Genomic DNA, 18,813 nt, shown 5'->3' on the forward strand with positions numbered 1-18,813 from the left:
TCATTGGGCAGTATTATTGGGCAGTATTATTGGGAAATATCTAGTATCATAGTGCAGTATCATTGTGCAGTATCATAGGGCAGTATAATTGGGCAGTATTATTGGGCAGTATTATTGGGAAGTATCTAGTATCATTGAGCAGTATCTTTGGGCAGCGTCATTTGTCAGTATCTAGTATCATTGGGCAGTATCACTGGGCAGTGTCTAGAAACATTGGGCAGTATCAAGTATCATTGGGCAGTATCACTGGCAGTATCAAGTATCATTGGGCAGTATCATTGGGCAGTATCACTGGGCAGTATCACTGGGCAGTATCACTGAGCAGTATCACTGGGCAGTATCACTGGGCAGTATCACTGGGCAGTATCACTGGGCAGTATCATTGGGCAGTATCACTGGGCAGTATCATTGGGCAGTATCACTGGGCAGTATCATTGGGCAGTATCACTGGGCAGTATCATTGGGCAGTATCACTGGGCAGTGTCTAAACTCAGGGAAAAAAGAACCGTCCCTTTTTCAGGACCCTGTTTCAAAGACAATTAGTAAAAATCCAAATAACTTCACACATCTTTATTGTAAAGGGTTTAAACACTGTTTCCCATGCTTGTTCAATGAACCACACAATGAATGAACATACACCTGTGGAACGGTCGTTAAGACACTAACAGCTTACAGACGGTAGGCAATTAAGGTCACAGTTATGGAAACTTAGGACACTAAAGAGGCCTACTGACTCTGAAAACCCCCAAAAGAAAGATGCACAGGGACCCTGCTCATCTGTGTGAACGTGCCTTAGGCATGCTGCAAGGAGGCATGAGGACTGCAGATGTGGCCAGGGCATTAAATTGCCATTTCTGTACTGTGAGACGCCTAATACAGCACTACAGAAAGACAGGCTGGGCAGCTGATCGTCCTGGCAGTGGCAGACCACGTGTTACAACACCTGCACAGGATCGGTACATCCCAACATCACACCTGCGGGACAGGGACAGTTTGGCAACAACAACTGCCAGAGTTACACCAGGAACGCACAATCCCTCCATCAGTGCTCAGACTGTCCGCAATAGGCTGAGAGAGGCTGGACTGAGGCTTGTAGGCCTGTTGTAAGGCAGGTCCTCACCAGACATCTCCGGCAACAACGTTGCATATGGGTCCAAACCCTCCGTCGCTGGACCAGACAGGACTGGCAAAAAGTCCTCTTCACTGACGAGTCACGGTTTTGTCTCACCAGGGGTGATGGTGGGATTTGCGTTTATCATCGAAGGAATGAGCATTACACCGAGGCCTGTACTTTGGAGCGGGATCGATATGGAGGTGGAGGGTCCGTCATGGTCTGGGGCGGTGTGTCACAGCATCATCGGACTGAGCTTGTTGTCATTTCAGGCAATCTCAACGCTGTGCTTTACAGAAAAGACTTCCTCCTCCCTCATGCGGTACCCTTCCTGCCGTCTCATCCTGACATGACCCCCCAGCATGACAATGCCACCAGCCATACTGCTCATTCTCTGCGTGATTTCCTGCAAGACAGGAATGTCAGTGTTCTGCCATGGCCAGCGAAGAGGCCGGATCTCAATCCCATTGAACACGTCTGGGACCTGTTGGATCGGAGGGTGAGGGCCAGAGCCATTCCCCCCAGACATATCTGGGACCTGTTGGATCGGAGGGTGAGGGCTAGGGCCATTCCCACCAGACATATCTGGGACCTGTTGAATTGGAGGGTGAGGGCTAGGGCCATTCCCCCAGACATATCTGGGACCTGTTGAATCGGAGGGTGAGGGCTAGGGCCATTCCCACCAGACATATCTGGGACCTGTTGAATCGGAGGGTGAGGGCCAGAGCCATTCCCCCCAGACATATCTGGGACCTGTTGAATCGGAGGGTGAGGGCTAGGGCCATTCCCCCCAGACATATCTGGGACCTGTCGAATCGGAGGGTGAGGGCTAGGGCCATTCCCCCCCAGAAATGTCAGGGAACTTGCAGGTGCCTTGGTGGAAGAGTGGGGTAACATCTCACAGCAAGGACTGGCAAATCTGGTGCAGTCCATGAGGAGAAGATGCATTGCAGTACTTAATGCAGCTGGTGGCCACACCAGATACTTACTGACTGTTACTTTTGATTTTAATCCCCCTCTTTGTTCAGGCACACATTATTCCAATTCTGTTAGTCACATAGAAATTGTTCAGTTTATGTCTCAGTTGTTGAATCTTGTTATGTTCATACAAATATTTACACATGTTAAGTTTGCTGAAAATAAACGCAGTTGACATTGAGAGGACGTTTCTTCTTTTACCGAGTTTTGTAACATTGGGCAGTATCACTTGGCAGAATCTAGTATCATTGGGCAGTATCACTTGGCAGAATCTAGTATCATTGGGCAGTATCACTTGACAGAATCTAGTATCATTGGGCAGTATCACTTGGCAGAATCTAGTATTATTGGGCAGTAACACTGGGCAGTATCTAGTAACATTGGGTTGCTCAGAGCCTCTACTGTTCTGCTTGGCCCTGAAGCGTCTCTGGGTTGCTCAGAGCCTCTACTGTTCTGCTTGGCCCTGAAGTGTCTCTGGGTTGCTCAGAGCCTCTACTGTTCTGCTTGGCCCTGAAGCGTCTCTGGGTTGCTCAGAGCCTCTACTGTTCTGCTTGGCCCTGACGCGTCTCTTGGTTGCTCAGAGCCTCTACTGTTCTGCTTGGCCCTGAAGCGTCTCTGGGTTGCTCAGAGCCTCTACTGTTCTGCTTGGCCCTGAAGCGTCTCTGGGTTGCTCAGAGCCTCTACTGTTCTGCTTGGCCCTGAAGCGTCACTTGGTTGCTCAGAGCCTCTACTGTTCTGCTTGGCCATGAAGCGTCTCTGGGTTGCTCAGAGCCTCTACTGTTCTGCTTGGCCCTGAATCGTCTCTGGGTTGCTCAGAGCCTCTACTGTTCTGCTTGGCCCTGAAGCGTCTCTGGGTTGCTCAGAGCCTCTACTGTTCTGCTTGGCCCTGAAGCGTCTCTGGGTTGCTCAGAGCCTCTACTGTTCTGCTTGGCCCTGAAGCGTCTCTGGGTTTCCTGAAACAAGTCACATATTATTAAGTCTGTGGGACCCATTTTCAATGTTTACTAAAAATAAAAATTATACAATTAATATTTTTTTTCTCCTGAGACTCATTGGCCTTGGCTCATTTTCTGTGAAGAACATGTCAAATAACACCATTGAGGGCCCACTGTGCACCCCACTACACATTTATTTTGCATATGTGGTGTCCACTGGAAAAAGTGTGGGAAAGTGTGTGTGTAGGTGAAAACAAGTTCAAATGAAACAAGAAGGTTTGCTGTGTGCCTTCACTCTGTCTTCCTCCTCCCTGGGCCTTGCTGTGTTTTAAAAACCCAAGTGTACTAATCTTCATTTTTTAACATTTCTCACAGATTAACACATCATTAGAGAGTTACAGTGTGTGTTTGTGTGTGAGTGTTGGTTGAGTGTTGGTTGGGCTTCTATCCTTGTGGAGAAAAACATCCACAGATTAACACATCATTAGAGAGTTACAGTGTGTGTTTGTGTGTGAGTGTTGGTTGAGTGTTGGTTGGGCTTCTATCCTTGTGGAGAAAAACATCCCGCCAAAGTCCCCACAAGGATAGTAAAATAAGGAACATTCTACCTTTATGGGGACATTTCCACTCATCCCCATGAGGACAAAGGTTATTTTAAGCTTTGGGGTTGGTTTTAGGGTTAGAATTAGGGTAAGCGTTATGTTTCGGTTTAGGGTTAGGAGTTAGGTTTGGGTTAGGGTTACGGGTTATGGTTAGGGGTTAGGGTTACGGTTACGGTTTAGGGTTAGGGTTAGGTTTAGGCTTAGGCTTAGGTTTAGGCTTAGGCTTATAGGCTTAGGCTTAGGCTTAGGCTTAGGCTTAGGGTTAGGGTTAGGGGTTAGGTTTAGGGTTAGGGAGTATCTTGAAGAGAACATAAACAAATATCCACATCAGGTTCATTACAACTATCTGTTACATCACCGATTGGAGACCAAGACGGTTTAATTGGTCCATGGCAAATAGTTTTTTTACAGCCCACTGCGTGTCCGACTGGCTACATTCTTAAGCATCAATGCATTCTCTTTATGACCACACTACTCACAATGTGGCATTTTAATACCCAACGCAGGAAATTAAACATAGTCCACGTAGCTTTTACTTTGTGTACTACACCTCTCTCATTGGTCCCTGTAGTAACTTTTACTTTGTGTAATACACCTCTCTATATAATATAATATAATATGCCATTTAGCAGACGCTTTTATCCAAAGCGACTTACAGTCATGTGTGCATACATTCTACGTATGGGTGGTCCCGGGAATCAAACCCACTACCCTGGCGTTACAAGCGCCATGCTCTACCAACTGAGCTACAGAAGGACCACATTGGTCCCTGTAGTAACTTCTACTTTGTGTAATACACCTCTCTCATTGGTCCCTGTAGTAACTTTTACTTTGTGTAATACACCTCTCTCATTGGTCCCTGTAGTAACTTTTACTTTGTGTAATACACCTCTCTCATTGGTCCCTGTAGTAACTTTTACTTTGTGTAATACACCTCTCTCATTGGTCCCTGTAGTAACTCCCCTTCATGTGTCTTCATGTGTCTTCATGAGTCTTCAAGCTGCACTTATGTCACTTATTGGGCGACCCGACCAAATTTAACATAGAAACGTGAGTTATAGATGTGTCTTTCTCATTGAAAGCAAGTGTAAGCAGCGGCAGAGCTGTTCTATGTGCGTTATTTCTATGCTTCCCATTCATTTTTTTGCGTGTCTTTTACCATTTGGTTTTGTACACTAGCTTCAAACAGCTGAAAATACCATATGTTTTACTATGTAAAATATATTTCACAGCGGTTTAGTACAAAGATTATACTTGCCTCCTTTTGTCACATAAACTGAAATTAGGTGAACTATTAGAATTTTATCAAACAGGAAATGGCGGAGAGATTTCTGCATTGTGCATCTTGGGGAGGCAAAGTAGCCTAGTGGTTAGGGTGTTGGACTGGTAACCGGAAGGTTGCAAGTTCAAACCCCCAAGCTGACAAATCTGTCGTTCTACCCCTGAACAGGCAGTTAACCCACTGTTCCTAGGCAGTCATTGAAAATAAGACTTTGTTCTTAACTGACTTGCCTAGTTAAATAATGGTAAAAAAACTAACCTTAAGTGACACACAGAGTTATCCCACTGTTCCTAGGCAGTGACACACAGAGTTAACCCACTGTTCCTAGGCAGTGACACACAGAGTTAACCCACTGTTCCTAGGCAGTGACACACAGAGTTAACCCACTGTTCCTAGGCAGTGACACACAGAGTTAACCCACTGTTCCTAGGCAGTGACACACAGAGTTAACCCACTTTCCTAGGCAGTGACACACAGAGGACATTATGTCATCTTGTTAAATGTTTCTTTATTTCTTCCCTTAAAGGGGTTCGCTGTAAAGTGCATGTTGAATTAAAATATTTTATTGCAGACTTATTTTTGCTGTAGGGGTTTTCTGGTTTGATTCAGCACTTTGAGATACCTCTGACCTGAGGGCTCAGCTAACTAAATTTGATTTGATTTGAAATTTATTGACTTATTTTGACTTGTAGTGGAACTCTGGTTTGGTCGCCCCTGACCTCTGACCTGAGGCTCAGCTCCACTGGCATTTGAGACCCAGGAAAATCTGACCTCTGTGTTTTATTCTTACTATAAAGGACCAGGGTAAGTTTTCACCTGATCATGAGGGTTTCAGCAGCTCTGGTCAACACTGACCTCTGTGTTTATATTCTTACTATATCAAGGACCAGAAGGCTTCTCCTGACCACACGACCTCACCTCCAGGTTGGTTAACCTGAACCTAATTTTAACAGTTTTCATTCTGACATTGAACAGGTGTTTATTTTGACTTTATATTAAGGTTTTATTCTCAATCCAACTTCACAAAATAGTGGCCATTTCATATTTTCGTTTTACCACACAGGCGACAGCAAAAACACCCTACATTCTCCAGTTGGACACGTCTTGACAGCCGGCATTTATGTGTAATATATAGGCACTCAATTTAAACCCTCCATTACCCCCATGTTTACTCCTAGAGACATAAGGTATTCTAGTCCCAGTCGGTTCCACATGTCTATTGTGTCAGGCCAGGTTGTTCTTTATATAGTTTGAGCTCTCTGAGACTGAAGACTGCCCTCGTCTCTGGAGCTGGGGGAGGGGGGTCATATTTGGATAGTCTGTCATTCTTTTCATAGTGTGTCAACCGCTCTGTGTCTGAACTCGGAAAAACAAACCAGGAAAGAGTGACGGAGAAGGGAAAAAGGCAAAGGGGGATATAAGTGGGGAGGAGGGGAAAGGGGGATAGAAATGGGGAGGAGGGGAAAGGGGGATATAAATGGGGAGTAGGGGAAAGGGGGATAGAAATGGGGAGTAGGGGAAAGGGGGATAGAAATGGGGAGGACGGGAAAGGGGGATAGAAATGGGGAGGAGGGAAAGGGGGTTAGAAGTGGGGATGAGGGGAAAGGGGATAGAAATGGGGAGGAGGGGAAAGGGGGATAGAAATGGGGAGGAGGGGAAAGGGGATAGTCATCTGGAAGTGGGGAGGAGGGGAAAGGGGATAGAAATGGGGAGGAGGGGAAAGGGGGATAGAAGTGGGGAGGAGGGGAAAGGGTGATAGAAATGGGGAGGAGGGGAAAGGGGGATAGAAATGGGGAGGAGGGGAAAGGGTGATAGAAATGGGGAGGAGGTGAAATGGGATAGACGTGGGGAGGAGGGGAAAGGGGGATATAAGTGGGGAGGAGGGAAAGGGGGATAGAAATGGGGAGGAGGGGAAAGGGGGATAGAAGTGGGGAGGAGGGGAAAGGGGGATAGAAATGGGGAGGAGGGGAAAGGGGGATAGAAATGGGAAGGAGGGGAAAGGGGGATAGAAGTGGGGAGGAGGGGAAAGGGGGATAGAAGTGGGGAGGAGGTGAAATGGGATAGAAGTGGGGAGGAGGGGAAAGGGGATAGAAGTGGGGAGGAGGGAAAGGAGATAGAAGTGGGGAGGAGGGGAAAGGGGGATAGAAGTGGGGAGGAGGGGAAAGGGGGATAGAAGTGGGGAGGAGGGGAAAGGGGGATAGAAGTGGGGAGGAGGGAAAGAGGGATAGAAGTGGGGAGGAGGGGAAAGGGGGATAGAAGTGGGGAGGAGGGGAAAGGGGGATAGAGGTGGGGAGGAGGGGAAAGGGGATAGAGGTGGGGAGGAGGGGAAAGGGGATAGAAGTGGGGAGGAGGGTAGAAGTGGGGAGGAGGGGAAAGGGGGATTTAAGTGGGGAGGAGGGGAAAGGGGGTTGAAGTGAGGAGGAGGGGAAAGGGGGATTGAAGTGGGGAGAAGGGGAAAGGGGGACAGAAGTGGGGAGGAGGGGAAAGGGGGATTGAAGTGGGGAGAAGGGGAAAGGGGGATAGAAGTGGGGAGGAGGGGAAAGGGGGATTGAAGTGGGGAGAAGGGGAAAGGGGGATAGAAGTGGGGAGGAGGGGAAAGGGGGATAGAAGTGGGGAGGAGGGAAAGGGGGATAGAAGTGGGGAGGAGGGAAAGAGGGATAGAAGTGGGGAGGAGGGGAAATGGGGATAGAAGTGGGGAGGAGGGGAAAGGGGGATTGAAGTGGGGAGAAGGGGAAATGGGGATAGAAGTGGGGAGGAGGGGAAAGGGGATAGAAGTGGGGAGGAGGGGAAAGAGTGATAGATGTGGGGAGGAGGGGAGAGAAGTGGGGAGGAGGGGAAAGGGGATTGAAGTGAGGAGGAGGGGAAAGGGGGATTGAAGTGGGGAGGAGGGAAAGGGGGATAGAAGTGGGGAGGAGGGTAGAAGTGGGGAGGAGGGGAAAGGGGGATAGAAGTGGGGAGGAGGGAAAAGGGGGATAAAAGTGGGGAGGAGGGTAGAAGTGGGGAGGAGGGGAAAGGGGGATGTCTATTGAAGAAGTTTTATAAATCCCTTGGTTCCTTTTATAAAGGACAAGGTCAGGGTTCATTTGAGGTTCATATCGTGTTCCTACCGAAATTAAAGCTATTGCTTCTTCACTAGAGCCCTACAAAACACTAACGTCACATTAAAGCCCTGAGGTAAATCCACCAATTCACTCAGTGATTCTACCAAGAACACTCAGTTTTATATAGATCCTACCAGTGTTCTACTTAGCTTTAAGTAGTTATATCGTTCAGTGTTTTACAACTTCCCAGTATTCTAACAGTGTTCTCCCCATACCCCTCTCTCAGCCCAAACAAAACTGATAAATAATGTCCTGTCATCATCTAACATTAGACGTTTGTTTCTCATTAGATCTCATATCCCAGGGTAAATACATCAGCTCTGGCTTATGAGTGTGTATGAGCCCTTAGTCTCGTCTTAAAACATAAATCCTCAGTTGTGAATGTTGTATTCTCCTTCCCTCTCCCCTCCGAGGGACCTGAGTGGGGAGATACCCTGGTGGGACCACAGCTGATTTATGGGGGAAACGCTGGGTAATTGAAGCCTTGGTTTCCCTCGAGGGTGTCGCTGCCACATTTGTATGCTCTAGAGCTTCCTCACGATATAAATAATGAGCCTGCCGGCTGCACCAGAGGCGCATCCCAAACTCCCGTCCCCCTGGAGAATTAGAGCGGAACCTGCCATCAACCGCAGCCAAATCTCAGGGCGGAAGTTGTTGTGATCTCTCTCTCCGATAGTTATTTCACCAAGGCTAATGAAAATGTATTAGCTCTGCGTCTCCCAGTTTAACTTGATCTTATTCTCATTAATACGTAGAACCCTGAGGATTGGAAGAAGAGAGAAGCAGCTTTATCAACAGTGATTCCATCCTGTTAGGTGATGTTGATGTGCTCTATACTCCTACAGTTTGACAAAGAGGTTGATTCAGCGATGTGTTTTTTAGTACGTAGCTACTAGCAGTGACTCGGGCAGGCGGTCAGTAAGTTGTATCGGGCTGAACGCCGCAGCTTGACAGAAGTAAACAGCTGGTTGGTGGTTTGATGCAGTTGAGGTTAGGCTGTTAGTTTCAGGTGTTTTGCATGTTTTTGACAGATAACATTTTTTACTCCAACCGAAGCTGTACTCCATCAATGTCTACAGGTCTACAGTAGAAGCTCTCTGAAAGTTCAGATAACGTACAGGTCCGGTATACACAAATCAGGATTTAACATAATATCAGCAACAGTAAATGGTTTAACTCTCGACCACGAAAAGTGTTTTGAAATCCCGGAGCCACAGTAAAACCAGCAATAAATATAACAAACAAATATTACTGGCAGTTTCAGACAATAATTATTAGAGTACAATATTGTCAAGTATCAGGATTATTAGAATACAATATTGTGAGAGCAGATTATCCAATCCCCAATGCTTACATTAACTATTAGGGGAATGGACAATATCTGACCCTAGATCAGGCGTTAGGGTAACCTTCCTCTTAGGCCATTACTATTCACTCACTACCTATCAGGTTTCAGGGCTGTATGGAGCTGACTGGTAATCCGACAGGGATCTATGATTCTATTCGTCAAGGGTTAATGGATCGGGAGCCATGGAGACAGACATGTTGAGGGTGATCTGGGGTTTGACGTATTCATTTAGTTCATCATTACTGTAGCTAGAACTAATGCATACTGTATATGGTGTGTGTGTGTGTGTGTGTGTGTGTGTGTGTGTGTGTGTGTGTGTGTGTGTGTGTGTGTGTGTGTGTGTGTGTGTGTGTGTGTGTGTGTGTGTGTGTGTGTGTGTGTGTGTGTGTGTGTGTGTGTGTGTGTGTGTGTGTGTGTGTGTGCTGTGCTGTACTGTACTGTACTGTGGAGGAATATATCTCTGGGGTCAGGGGCAAAGGTTAAGGCATTGACAACTATGAGATAACAGTCTAAGAATCACTTTAGAAGGACCTTGGATTCAAAGAGGCATGAACACACACACACACACACACACACACACACACACACACACACACACACACACACACACACACACACACACACACACACACACACACACACACACACACACACACACACACACACACACACACACACACACACACACACACACAGGACCTCACCCTCACCCCTCACACACACCCTATACAGTATGCAATAGTTGTAGCTACAGTAATGATGAACTAAATGGAGTGTAAGGCGTGTGGTTGGAAGCCCAGGTGGGAAACTGTACTGCTTTACCCTCAAGCTTTTAACCTGACATACTTCACTAAATACTACAGCTGCCAGGAGACATTCTGGACATGGGGTAGATTAGGACTCATTGTAAGGCTCTCAGAACAGAAATAAGTGCAAAACTGTTTATGTTTCTTCATTTAATCTTCATTCTAACAGGAACTTCATTCTAACAGGTTTGAACCTCTTTCCTAAGAGAGGAGACCTAAGCAGCACCAGACAACATTAGTGTTCATGAGAGAGGAGACGTAAACAGCACCAGACAACATTAGTGTTCATGAGAGAGGAGACGTAAACAGCACCAGACAACATTAGTGTTCATAAGAGAGGAGACGTAAACAGCACCAGACAACATTAGTGTTCATGAGAGAGGAGATGTAAACAGCACCAGACAACATTAGTGTTCATGAGAGAGGAGACGTAAACAGCACCAGACAACATTAGTGTTCATGAGAGAGGAGACGTAAACAGCACCAGACAACATTAGTGTTCATGAGAGAGGAGACCTAAACAGCACCAGACAACATTAGTGTTCATGAGAGAGGAGACGTAAACAGCACCAGACAACATTAGTGTTCATGAGAGAGGAGACCTAAACAGCACCAGACAACATTAGTGTTCATGAGAGAGGAGACCTAAGCAGCACCAGACAACATTAGTGTTCATGAGAGAGGAGACGTAAACAGCACCAGACAACATTAGTGTTCATAAGAGAGGAGACCTAAGCAGCACCAGACAACATTAGTGTTCATGAGAGAGGAGACCTAAACAGCACCAGACAACATTAGTGTTCATAAGAGAGGAGACCTAAGCAGCACCAGACAACATTAGTGTTCATAAGAGAGGAGACCTAAGCAGCACCAGACAACATTAGTGTTCATGAGAGAGGAGACGTAAACAGCACCAGACAACATTAGTGTTCATGAGAGAGGAGACGTAAACAGCACCAGACAACATTAGTGTTCATGAGAGAGGAGACGTAAACAGCACCAGACAACATTAGTGTTCATAAGAGAGGAGACCTAAACAGCACCAGACAACATTAGTGTTCATGAGAGAGGAGACGTAAACAGCACCAGACAACATTAGTGTTTATAAAACTACAGGTGTTATCGGACCCCATCACAATACCGAACAATACTCACAAAGACAACATAATATAGGCCAACAACACTTTATTATATACTGTGGCTATTGGCTAAGCATTTCTCTTTATCCACCCTCTTTTTTCTGCTCTTTTTTTCTCAGATTTGATTGGCTAATGTGTGTCTTTCTCTACTTTGATTGGCAGATATGGAGCCTTGGATCCACAGGTTCCGGGCTGAGGGCACAGTGGATTATTCTCAGCTAACCTTTGACCCCAGCCAGAACGAACTGATAGTCGGAGCCAGGTATTATATTCCCCCCACCCCCCCTCCCTGTCCCCTCTCTCTCTCTCTCTCGCTTCTTCTCTTTTTCTCTTTCTGGCTTTTTCTCTTGCTATCCCTCTCACTCATGATTGATGACACCTTTTGAAAATCCTCTGATTGAGTAGTGATTTTCTAGCTGTTCTCCAGTGATGTTCATTGTCTCTGCCAAGCACAACACCTTTAATTCAGCTCAGTGTGTGTGTGTGTGTGTGTGTGTGTGTGTGTGTGTGTGTGTGTGTGTGTGTGTGTGTGTGTGTGTGTGTGTGTGTGTGTGTGTGTGTGTGTGTGTGTGTGTGTGTGTGTGTGTGTGTGTGTGTGTGTGTGTGTGTGTGTGTGTGTGTGTGTGTGTGTGTGTGTGTGTGTGTGCGTGCGTGCGTGCGTGTGTGCGTGTGTGTGTTTTTTATGTGTGTGTATCCCAATCCTGCTAATGACCTTGGTTGTCAATATAAGCTGTTGTCTCCAGAGTTTAGAAGATAGCTGAGGAAACAGAGAGCTGGAGGACCAAGACAGAGACACAGAGCTGGGGGAATAAATTAATGTACTGCTGATGGATTCAAGGAAATGGAGGAGTTGGGAATACTTGCAGGGATTGACAGATAAGAAGAAGATAATTGAGTAAACGTGGAGAGGGGAGAGAGTCTGCGTAAGGGAGAGCGAGAAAGATAGAAAAAGAAAGGGTGAGTTCTGCATGAATGCAAGCAATACTGGGCTAGATGGAAACTGGGCTAGATGGAACTTTTACTGGACTAGGTGGAACTTTTACTGGGCTAGATGGAACTTTTACTGGACTAGGTGGAACTGTTACTGGGCTGGGTGGAACTTTTACTGGGCAAGATGGAACTTTTACTGGGCTAGGTGGAACATTTACTGGGCTAGATGGAACTATTAGTGGACTACGTGGAACTTTTACTGGGCTAGGTGGGACTTTTACTGGGTTAGGTGGAACTTTTACTGGGCTAGATGGAACTTTTACTGGGGATAGATGGAACTTTTACTGGGCTAGATGGAACTTTTACTGGGCTAGATGGTACTTTTACTGGACTAGGTGGAACTTTTACTGGACTAGGTGGAACTTTTACTGGGCTAGATGGAACTTTTACTGGGCTAGATGGAACTTTTACTGGACTAGGTGGAACTTTTACTGGGCTAGATGGAACTTTTACTGGACTAGGTGGAACTTTTACTGGGCTAGATGGAACTTATACTGGACTAGATGGAACTTTTACTGGGCTAGATGGAACTTTTACTGGGCTAGATGGAACTTTTACTGGGCTAGATGGAACTTTTACTGGGCTAAATGGAACTTATAATGGGCTAGATGGAACTTTTACTGGGCTAGATGGAACTTTTACTGGACTAGGTGGAACTTTTACTGGGCTAGATGGAACTTCTCCTGGGCTAGATGGAACTTTTACTGGGCTAGATGGAACTTTTACTGGACTAGGTGGAACTTTTACTGGGCTAGATGGAACTTTTGTTCAAGTCACAAATATGTTAAGAACATTTCCAAGGAGAGTGATTTCATTTGACCCTGACTATTATAAAACACTGGGAGAGTGATTTCATTTGACCCTGACTATTATAAAACACTAGGAGAGTGATTACAATTGACCCTGACTATTATAAAACACTGGGAGAGTGACTACATTTCACCCTGACTATTATAAAACACTGGGAGAGTGATTACATTTGACCCTGACTATTATAAAACACTGGAACTATTATAAAACACTGGGAGAGTGATTACATTTCACCCTGACTATTATAAAACACTGGGAGAGGATTACATTTCACCCTGACTATTATAAAACACTGGGATTTCATTTGACCCTGACTATTATAAAACACTGGGGAACTACATTTGACCCTGACTATTATAAAACACTGGGAGAGTGACTACAATTGAACTATTATAAAACACTGGGAGAGTGACTACATTTCACCCTGACTATTATAAAACACTGGGAGAGTGACTACATTTCACCCTGACTATTATAAAACACTGGGAGAGTGATTACATTTGACCCTGACTATTATAAAACACTGGGAGAGTGAATGTCACCCTGACTATTATAAAACACTGGGAGAGTGATTACATTTGACCCTGACTATTATAAAACACTGGGAGAGTGATTACATTTCACCCTGACTATTATAAAACACTGGGAGAGATTACATTTGAACTTTATACAACACTAGGAGAGTGATTACAATTGACCCTGACTATTATAAAACACTGGGAGAGTTTACATTTGACCCTGACTATTATAAAACACTGGAATTTGACCCTGACTATTATAAAACACTAGGAGAGGATTACAATTGACCCTGACTATTATAAAACACTTTGACTACATTTCAGATGGAACATTTTTGACCATTATAAAACACTGGGAGAGTGATTACATTTCACCCTGACTATTATAAAACACTGGGAGAGTGATTACATTTCACCCTGACTATTATAAAACACTGGGAGAGTGATTACATTTCACCCTGACTATTATAAAACACTGGGAGAGTGATTTCATTTGACCCTGACTATTATAAAACACTGGGAGAGTGACTACATTTGACCCTGACTAAAACACTGGGAGAGTGACTACAATTGACCCTGACTATTATAAAACACTGGGAGAGTGACTACATTTCACCCTGACTATTATAAAACACTGGGAGAGTGACTACATTTCACCCTGACTATTATAAAACACTGGGAGAGTGATTACATTTGACCCTGACTATTATAAAACACTGGGAGAGTGATTACATTTCACCCTGACTATTATAAAACACTGGGAGAGTGATTACATTTGACCCTGACTATTATACAACACTAGGAGAGTGATTACATTTGACCCTGACTATTATAAAACACTATGAGAGTGATTACATTTGACCCTGACTATTATAAAACACTGGGAGAGTGATTACATTTGACCCTGACTATTATAAAACACTGGGAGAGTGATTACATTTGACCCTGACTATTATAAAACACTGGGAGATTGATTACATTTGACCCTGACTATTATAAAACACTTGATTACATTTGACCCTGACTATTATACAACACTAGGAGAGTGATTACATTTGACCCTGACTATTATAAAACACTAGGAGAGTGATTACATTTGACCCTGACTATTATAAAACACTGGGAGAGTGATTACATTTGACCCTGACTATTATAAAACACTAGGAGAGTGATTACATTTGACCCTGACTATTATAAAACACTGGGAGAGTGATTACATTTGACCCTGACTATTATACAACACTAGGAGAGTGGAACATTTATCCTTCCCTCTCAGACACTAGTCTGACCCAGGGGCTAAAGGGTGTTCCTGTCTGTCCCTGGAGTGGTCTGGACTAGCCTCGCTTCTCTTTCTCTAGATGAGAGGGCTCAGGCTTAGTGACAGATCTAGGATAATCTAGGCTAAGGGGCTAGGGGTTGATTTGAGACCTAAATTGACTCAGTGAGAGGGATCTAGAAGAATCTAGGCAAGGGGCTAGGGGTTGATTTCAGACTTACTCTGTCAACTTACATTGACTCAGTGAGAGGGATCTAGAAGAATCTAGGCTAAGGGGCTAGGGGTTGATTTGAGACTTACTGTCAACCTAAATATTCAGTGACAGGGATCTAGAAGAATCTAGGCTAAGGGGCTAGGGGTTGATTTCACTCCGTCAACCTAAATTGACTCAGTGAGAGGGATCTAGAAGAATCTAGGCTAAGGGGCTAGGGGTTGATTTGAGACTTACTCCGTCAACCTAAATAGGCTCAGTGACAGGGATCTAGAAGAATCTAGGCTAAGGGGCTAGGGGTTGATTTCAGACTTACTCTGTCAACCTACATTGACTCAGTGAAAGGGATCTAGAAGAATCTAGGCTAAGGGGCTAGGAGTTGATTTCAGACTTACTCTGTCAACCTAAATAGGCTCAGTGAGTGTTTGTGACTAGGGTTTGATTTGGGACAAGACCTACTCTGTCTGGCTGAGAGGGATCATTGAAGATTGTGCAGGAGTCTAGGGTTTGATTTGGGACAAGGCCTACTCTGTCTGGCTGAGAGGGATCGTTGAAGATTGTCCAGGAGTCTAGGGTTTGATTTGGGACAAGGCCTACTCTGTCTGACTGAATGGGCTTTAAATTCTCTGTGTGTTGGATCAGTCTGACTGGAAGATTCCATGAGTCCAATAAGTCTGTATTTTAGATCCAGTTGGTTTAATTTAAGTCGTTTAACATTAGAGGAGTCACATTGAATTGTCTTAGAACGTCCGGTGTCGACGTTAAATGTTGAAATTAAATGTCTAAATGTCCAATAGAGTTAGACAGAGAGGGTCTGTCTGTGACCCGATGGCCAGAAAGAGTTATAATGTCGGCAGATCGATTGTAGATGTTAATATAGTGTAAAAAGGGTGTTAGACCACAGCCTGCCCTGTGAAATACTGTAGCCGCTCTTTAGAAGATGGATAGGCTTGGGTTTGTGTGTGTGTGTGTGTGTGTGTGTGTGTGTGTGTGCCTATAGGTGCTCCTGTCGAGGTTTGAGTGGGAGTATAACATTACAGAATAGATGCCTAGATGATTTACTTTCTTGACATGAATTAAAGGGCAATTCCACCACTTTTCATCATCTCCAGGACCAACCCAGTGTCTACATTTTTTATTTATTTAACTAGGCAAGTCAGTTAAGAACAAATTCTTATTTTCAATGACGGCCTAGGAACAGTGGGTTAACTGCATGTTCAGGGGCAGAACGACAGATTTGTACCTTGTCAGCTCGGGGGTTTGAACTTGCAACCTTCCAGTTACTAGTCCAACGCTCTAACCACTAGGCTACCCTGCCGCCTCGGCAGCACATTTCTGAGGGTGTTTTCTTCCTCCCCGTGTCACAGCGAACCTCATAGTTGTTATGCAGGTGAATGAGGACCCAAAAGCGACTTGGCGAAAACAGAGTCTTTAATCCAGTAAAGTAAATTTACAATCATAAGGCATAATTCCACTCGTAATGACGAGAACAGACTGGAGACTCGATCAAGAACTGCAGGTTGCCTCGGGAAGGCACTTGAACGTAGCAGACTCAGACACCTGCTCACCACGCAGCATCTGAGGGAAACACGACACGACAGGGCGATACACAGACACAGCACGGTGAACAATAAACAAGGATCCGACAGGGCAGAAACGGAAAACAAGGGGAGAAATAGGGACTCTAATCAGGGAAAAGGATAGGGAACAGGTGTGGGAAGACTAAATGATTGATTAGGGGAATAGGAACAGCTGGGAGCAGGAACGGAACGATAGAGAGAAGAGAGAGAGGAAGGGAGAGAGAAAAAGGGGAACGAACCTAAAAAGACCAGCAGGGGGAAAATGAACAGAGGGAAAAGCAAAATGACAAGACAATCTAAGACAAAACATGACAATAGTGTTTGAAAATGACAGTTTCTAAAATGTTTAAACTTTTGATGATATCATCAGGTGTAAATATGTCCTTTTCACCGATGGAGACATTAATATTGTCCTGGAGATAATGAGCATGAGGTTGAAAATTGGTGAATATTTGCAAAACGAATTACTTTCTTTTTTTTTTAACTGAACCTGACAGGGTTGATTCTCTGACATTCCTGGCCAAAACTGATTAGAAATTAAACATCCTTTCCCGATTGGCACAGTGGTCTAAGGCACTGCATCACTACAGACCCGGGTTCAATCCCTGGCTGTATCACAACTGGCCATGATCGGGAATCCCATAGGGCAGTGCACAACCAGCGTCGTCCGGGTTTACGGAGGGTTTGGCTGGGGGAGGGTTTAATTGGCCAATCATGGTCTAGTGACTCCTTGTGGTAGACCAGGCGCCTGCAGGCTGAATTCAGTTGTCAGTTGAACGTGTCATGTTTTGTCATTTATTATCATGTCTTGTCCCTGTGCTCCCCATTCTATTCGTTTCCCTCTGCTGGTCTTATTAGGTTCTTTCCCTCTTTCTATCCCTCTCTCTCCCCCTCCCTCTCTCACTCTCTCGCTCTCTCTTCTCTCTATCGTTCCGTTCCTGCTCCCAGCTGTTCCTATTCCCCTAATCATCATTTAGCCTTCCCACACCTGTTCCCGATCCTTTTCCCTGATTAGAGTCCCTATTTCTCTCCTTGTTATTCGTTTCTGCCCTGTCGGTTCCTTGTCTAGAATTCACCGTGCTGTGTTTGTGTATCGCCCTGTCGTGTCGTGTTTTCCTCAGATGCTGCGTGGTGAGCAGGTGTCTGAGTCTGTCTGGTTCAAGTGCCTTCCCGAGGCAACCTGCTGTTCACCTGCTGTTCAAGATCGAGTCTCCAGTTTGTCCTCGTCATTTCGAGTGAAAGTTGTGTTTTTTTTTGATTGTATTTACTTTACTGGATTAAAGACTCTGTTTTCGCCAAGTCGCTTTTGGGTCCTCTTTCACCTGCATGACAGAACGGTGTTTCCTCTGACACATTGGTACGGCTGGCTTCCAGGTTAAGCAGGCGTGTGTTAAGAAGCAGAGGACCAACCAAGGACTCGACCAATGCCTCTTCTAATCCCGTTGGGGAGATGCAGCGATGAGACAAGATCGTAATCGGGGAGAAAAAGGGGTGAAAATAAAATATATATATAAAATTAAAAGAAATGAAACAGCCTTAATATTAAACGTCACTCTGCTAAATAATAATATTAATATGAATAACCCTAACTGCTATGATGATGAGTTTTGTGCCAGAATGCTGAACTTATACAATCAAACTGAAACCATTGGTCGTAAAAGAACAGGCCTACTCATTCTACAGACATTAGCTTATACTGTTTTGTGGAAAGTTTGAAAGACCAGACAATTTGTTTTTTTTTTTAGTTGGCTTACAATGTAAATGTAACCATTCAAAAGAGCCTAAGGCAAGAGCCATATTCAAGTGAATTTTCACCATTGGACTCTCTGATACACACACACACACATGAATGTGGGCCCATGCACACTCACACAGCCTTAGGTCCTATGGTCTGTTAAAACAAAAAATCACTCAGGAATGCATTTGTCTGGAGGTGACCCCTAGACACTGATTCAAGATCAGTTTAGCATTTTCCCCACTAACGGTTGAGGTTGGAAAGAGTGAGCTGATCCTACATCTATGCAGTGGTGTAAAGTACTTAAGTAATAATACTTTAAAGTACTACTTAAGTCGTTTTGGGGGGTATCTGTACTTGACTTTACTATTTATATTTTTGATGACTATTT

The 18,813-nt window shown here is 44.8% G+C and overlaps 1 protein-coding gene across 6 annotated transcripts in view; it reads left to right on the forward strand.

Annotated features, from left to right (window-relative positions):
- Positions 1-18,813, forward strand: part of LOC124039466 (semaphorin-5A-like) — a 327,706-nt gene that overhangs the window by 71,036 nt on the left and 237,857 nt on the right. For 5 of the 6 annotated variants that reach the window (XM_046355461.1, XM_046355465.1, XM_046355462.1 and 2 more), the window contains exon 3: positions 11,465-11,564. In XM_046355461.1, the coding sequence (XP_046211417.1) occupies positions 11,465-11,564 (100 nt within the window). Of the gene's footprint in view, positions 1-8,687; positions 8,825-11,464; positions 11,565-18,813 lie in introns of those variants that run through there. The other variant, XM_046355464.1, reaches the window with a different exon arrangement.

The sequence above is a fragment of the Oncorhynchus gorbuscha genome, linkage group LG07, assembly GCF_021184085.1.
Source record: "Oncorhynchus gorbuscha isolate QuinsamMale2020 ecotype Even-year linkage group LG07, OgorEven_v1.0, whole genome shotgun sequence".
Classification (NCBI taxonomy): domain Eukaryota; kingdom Metazoa; phylum Chordata; class Actinopteri; order Salmoniformes; family Salmonidae; genus Oncorhynchus; species Oncorhynchus gorbuscha.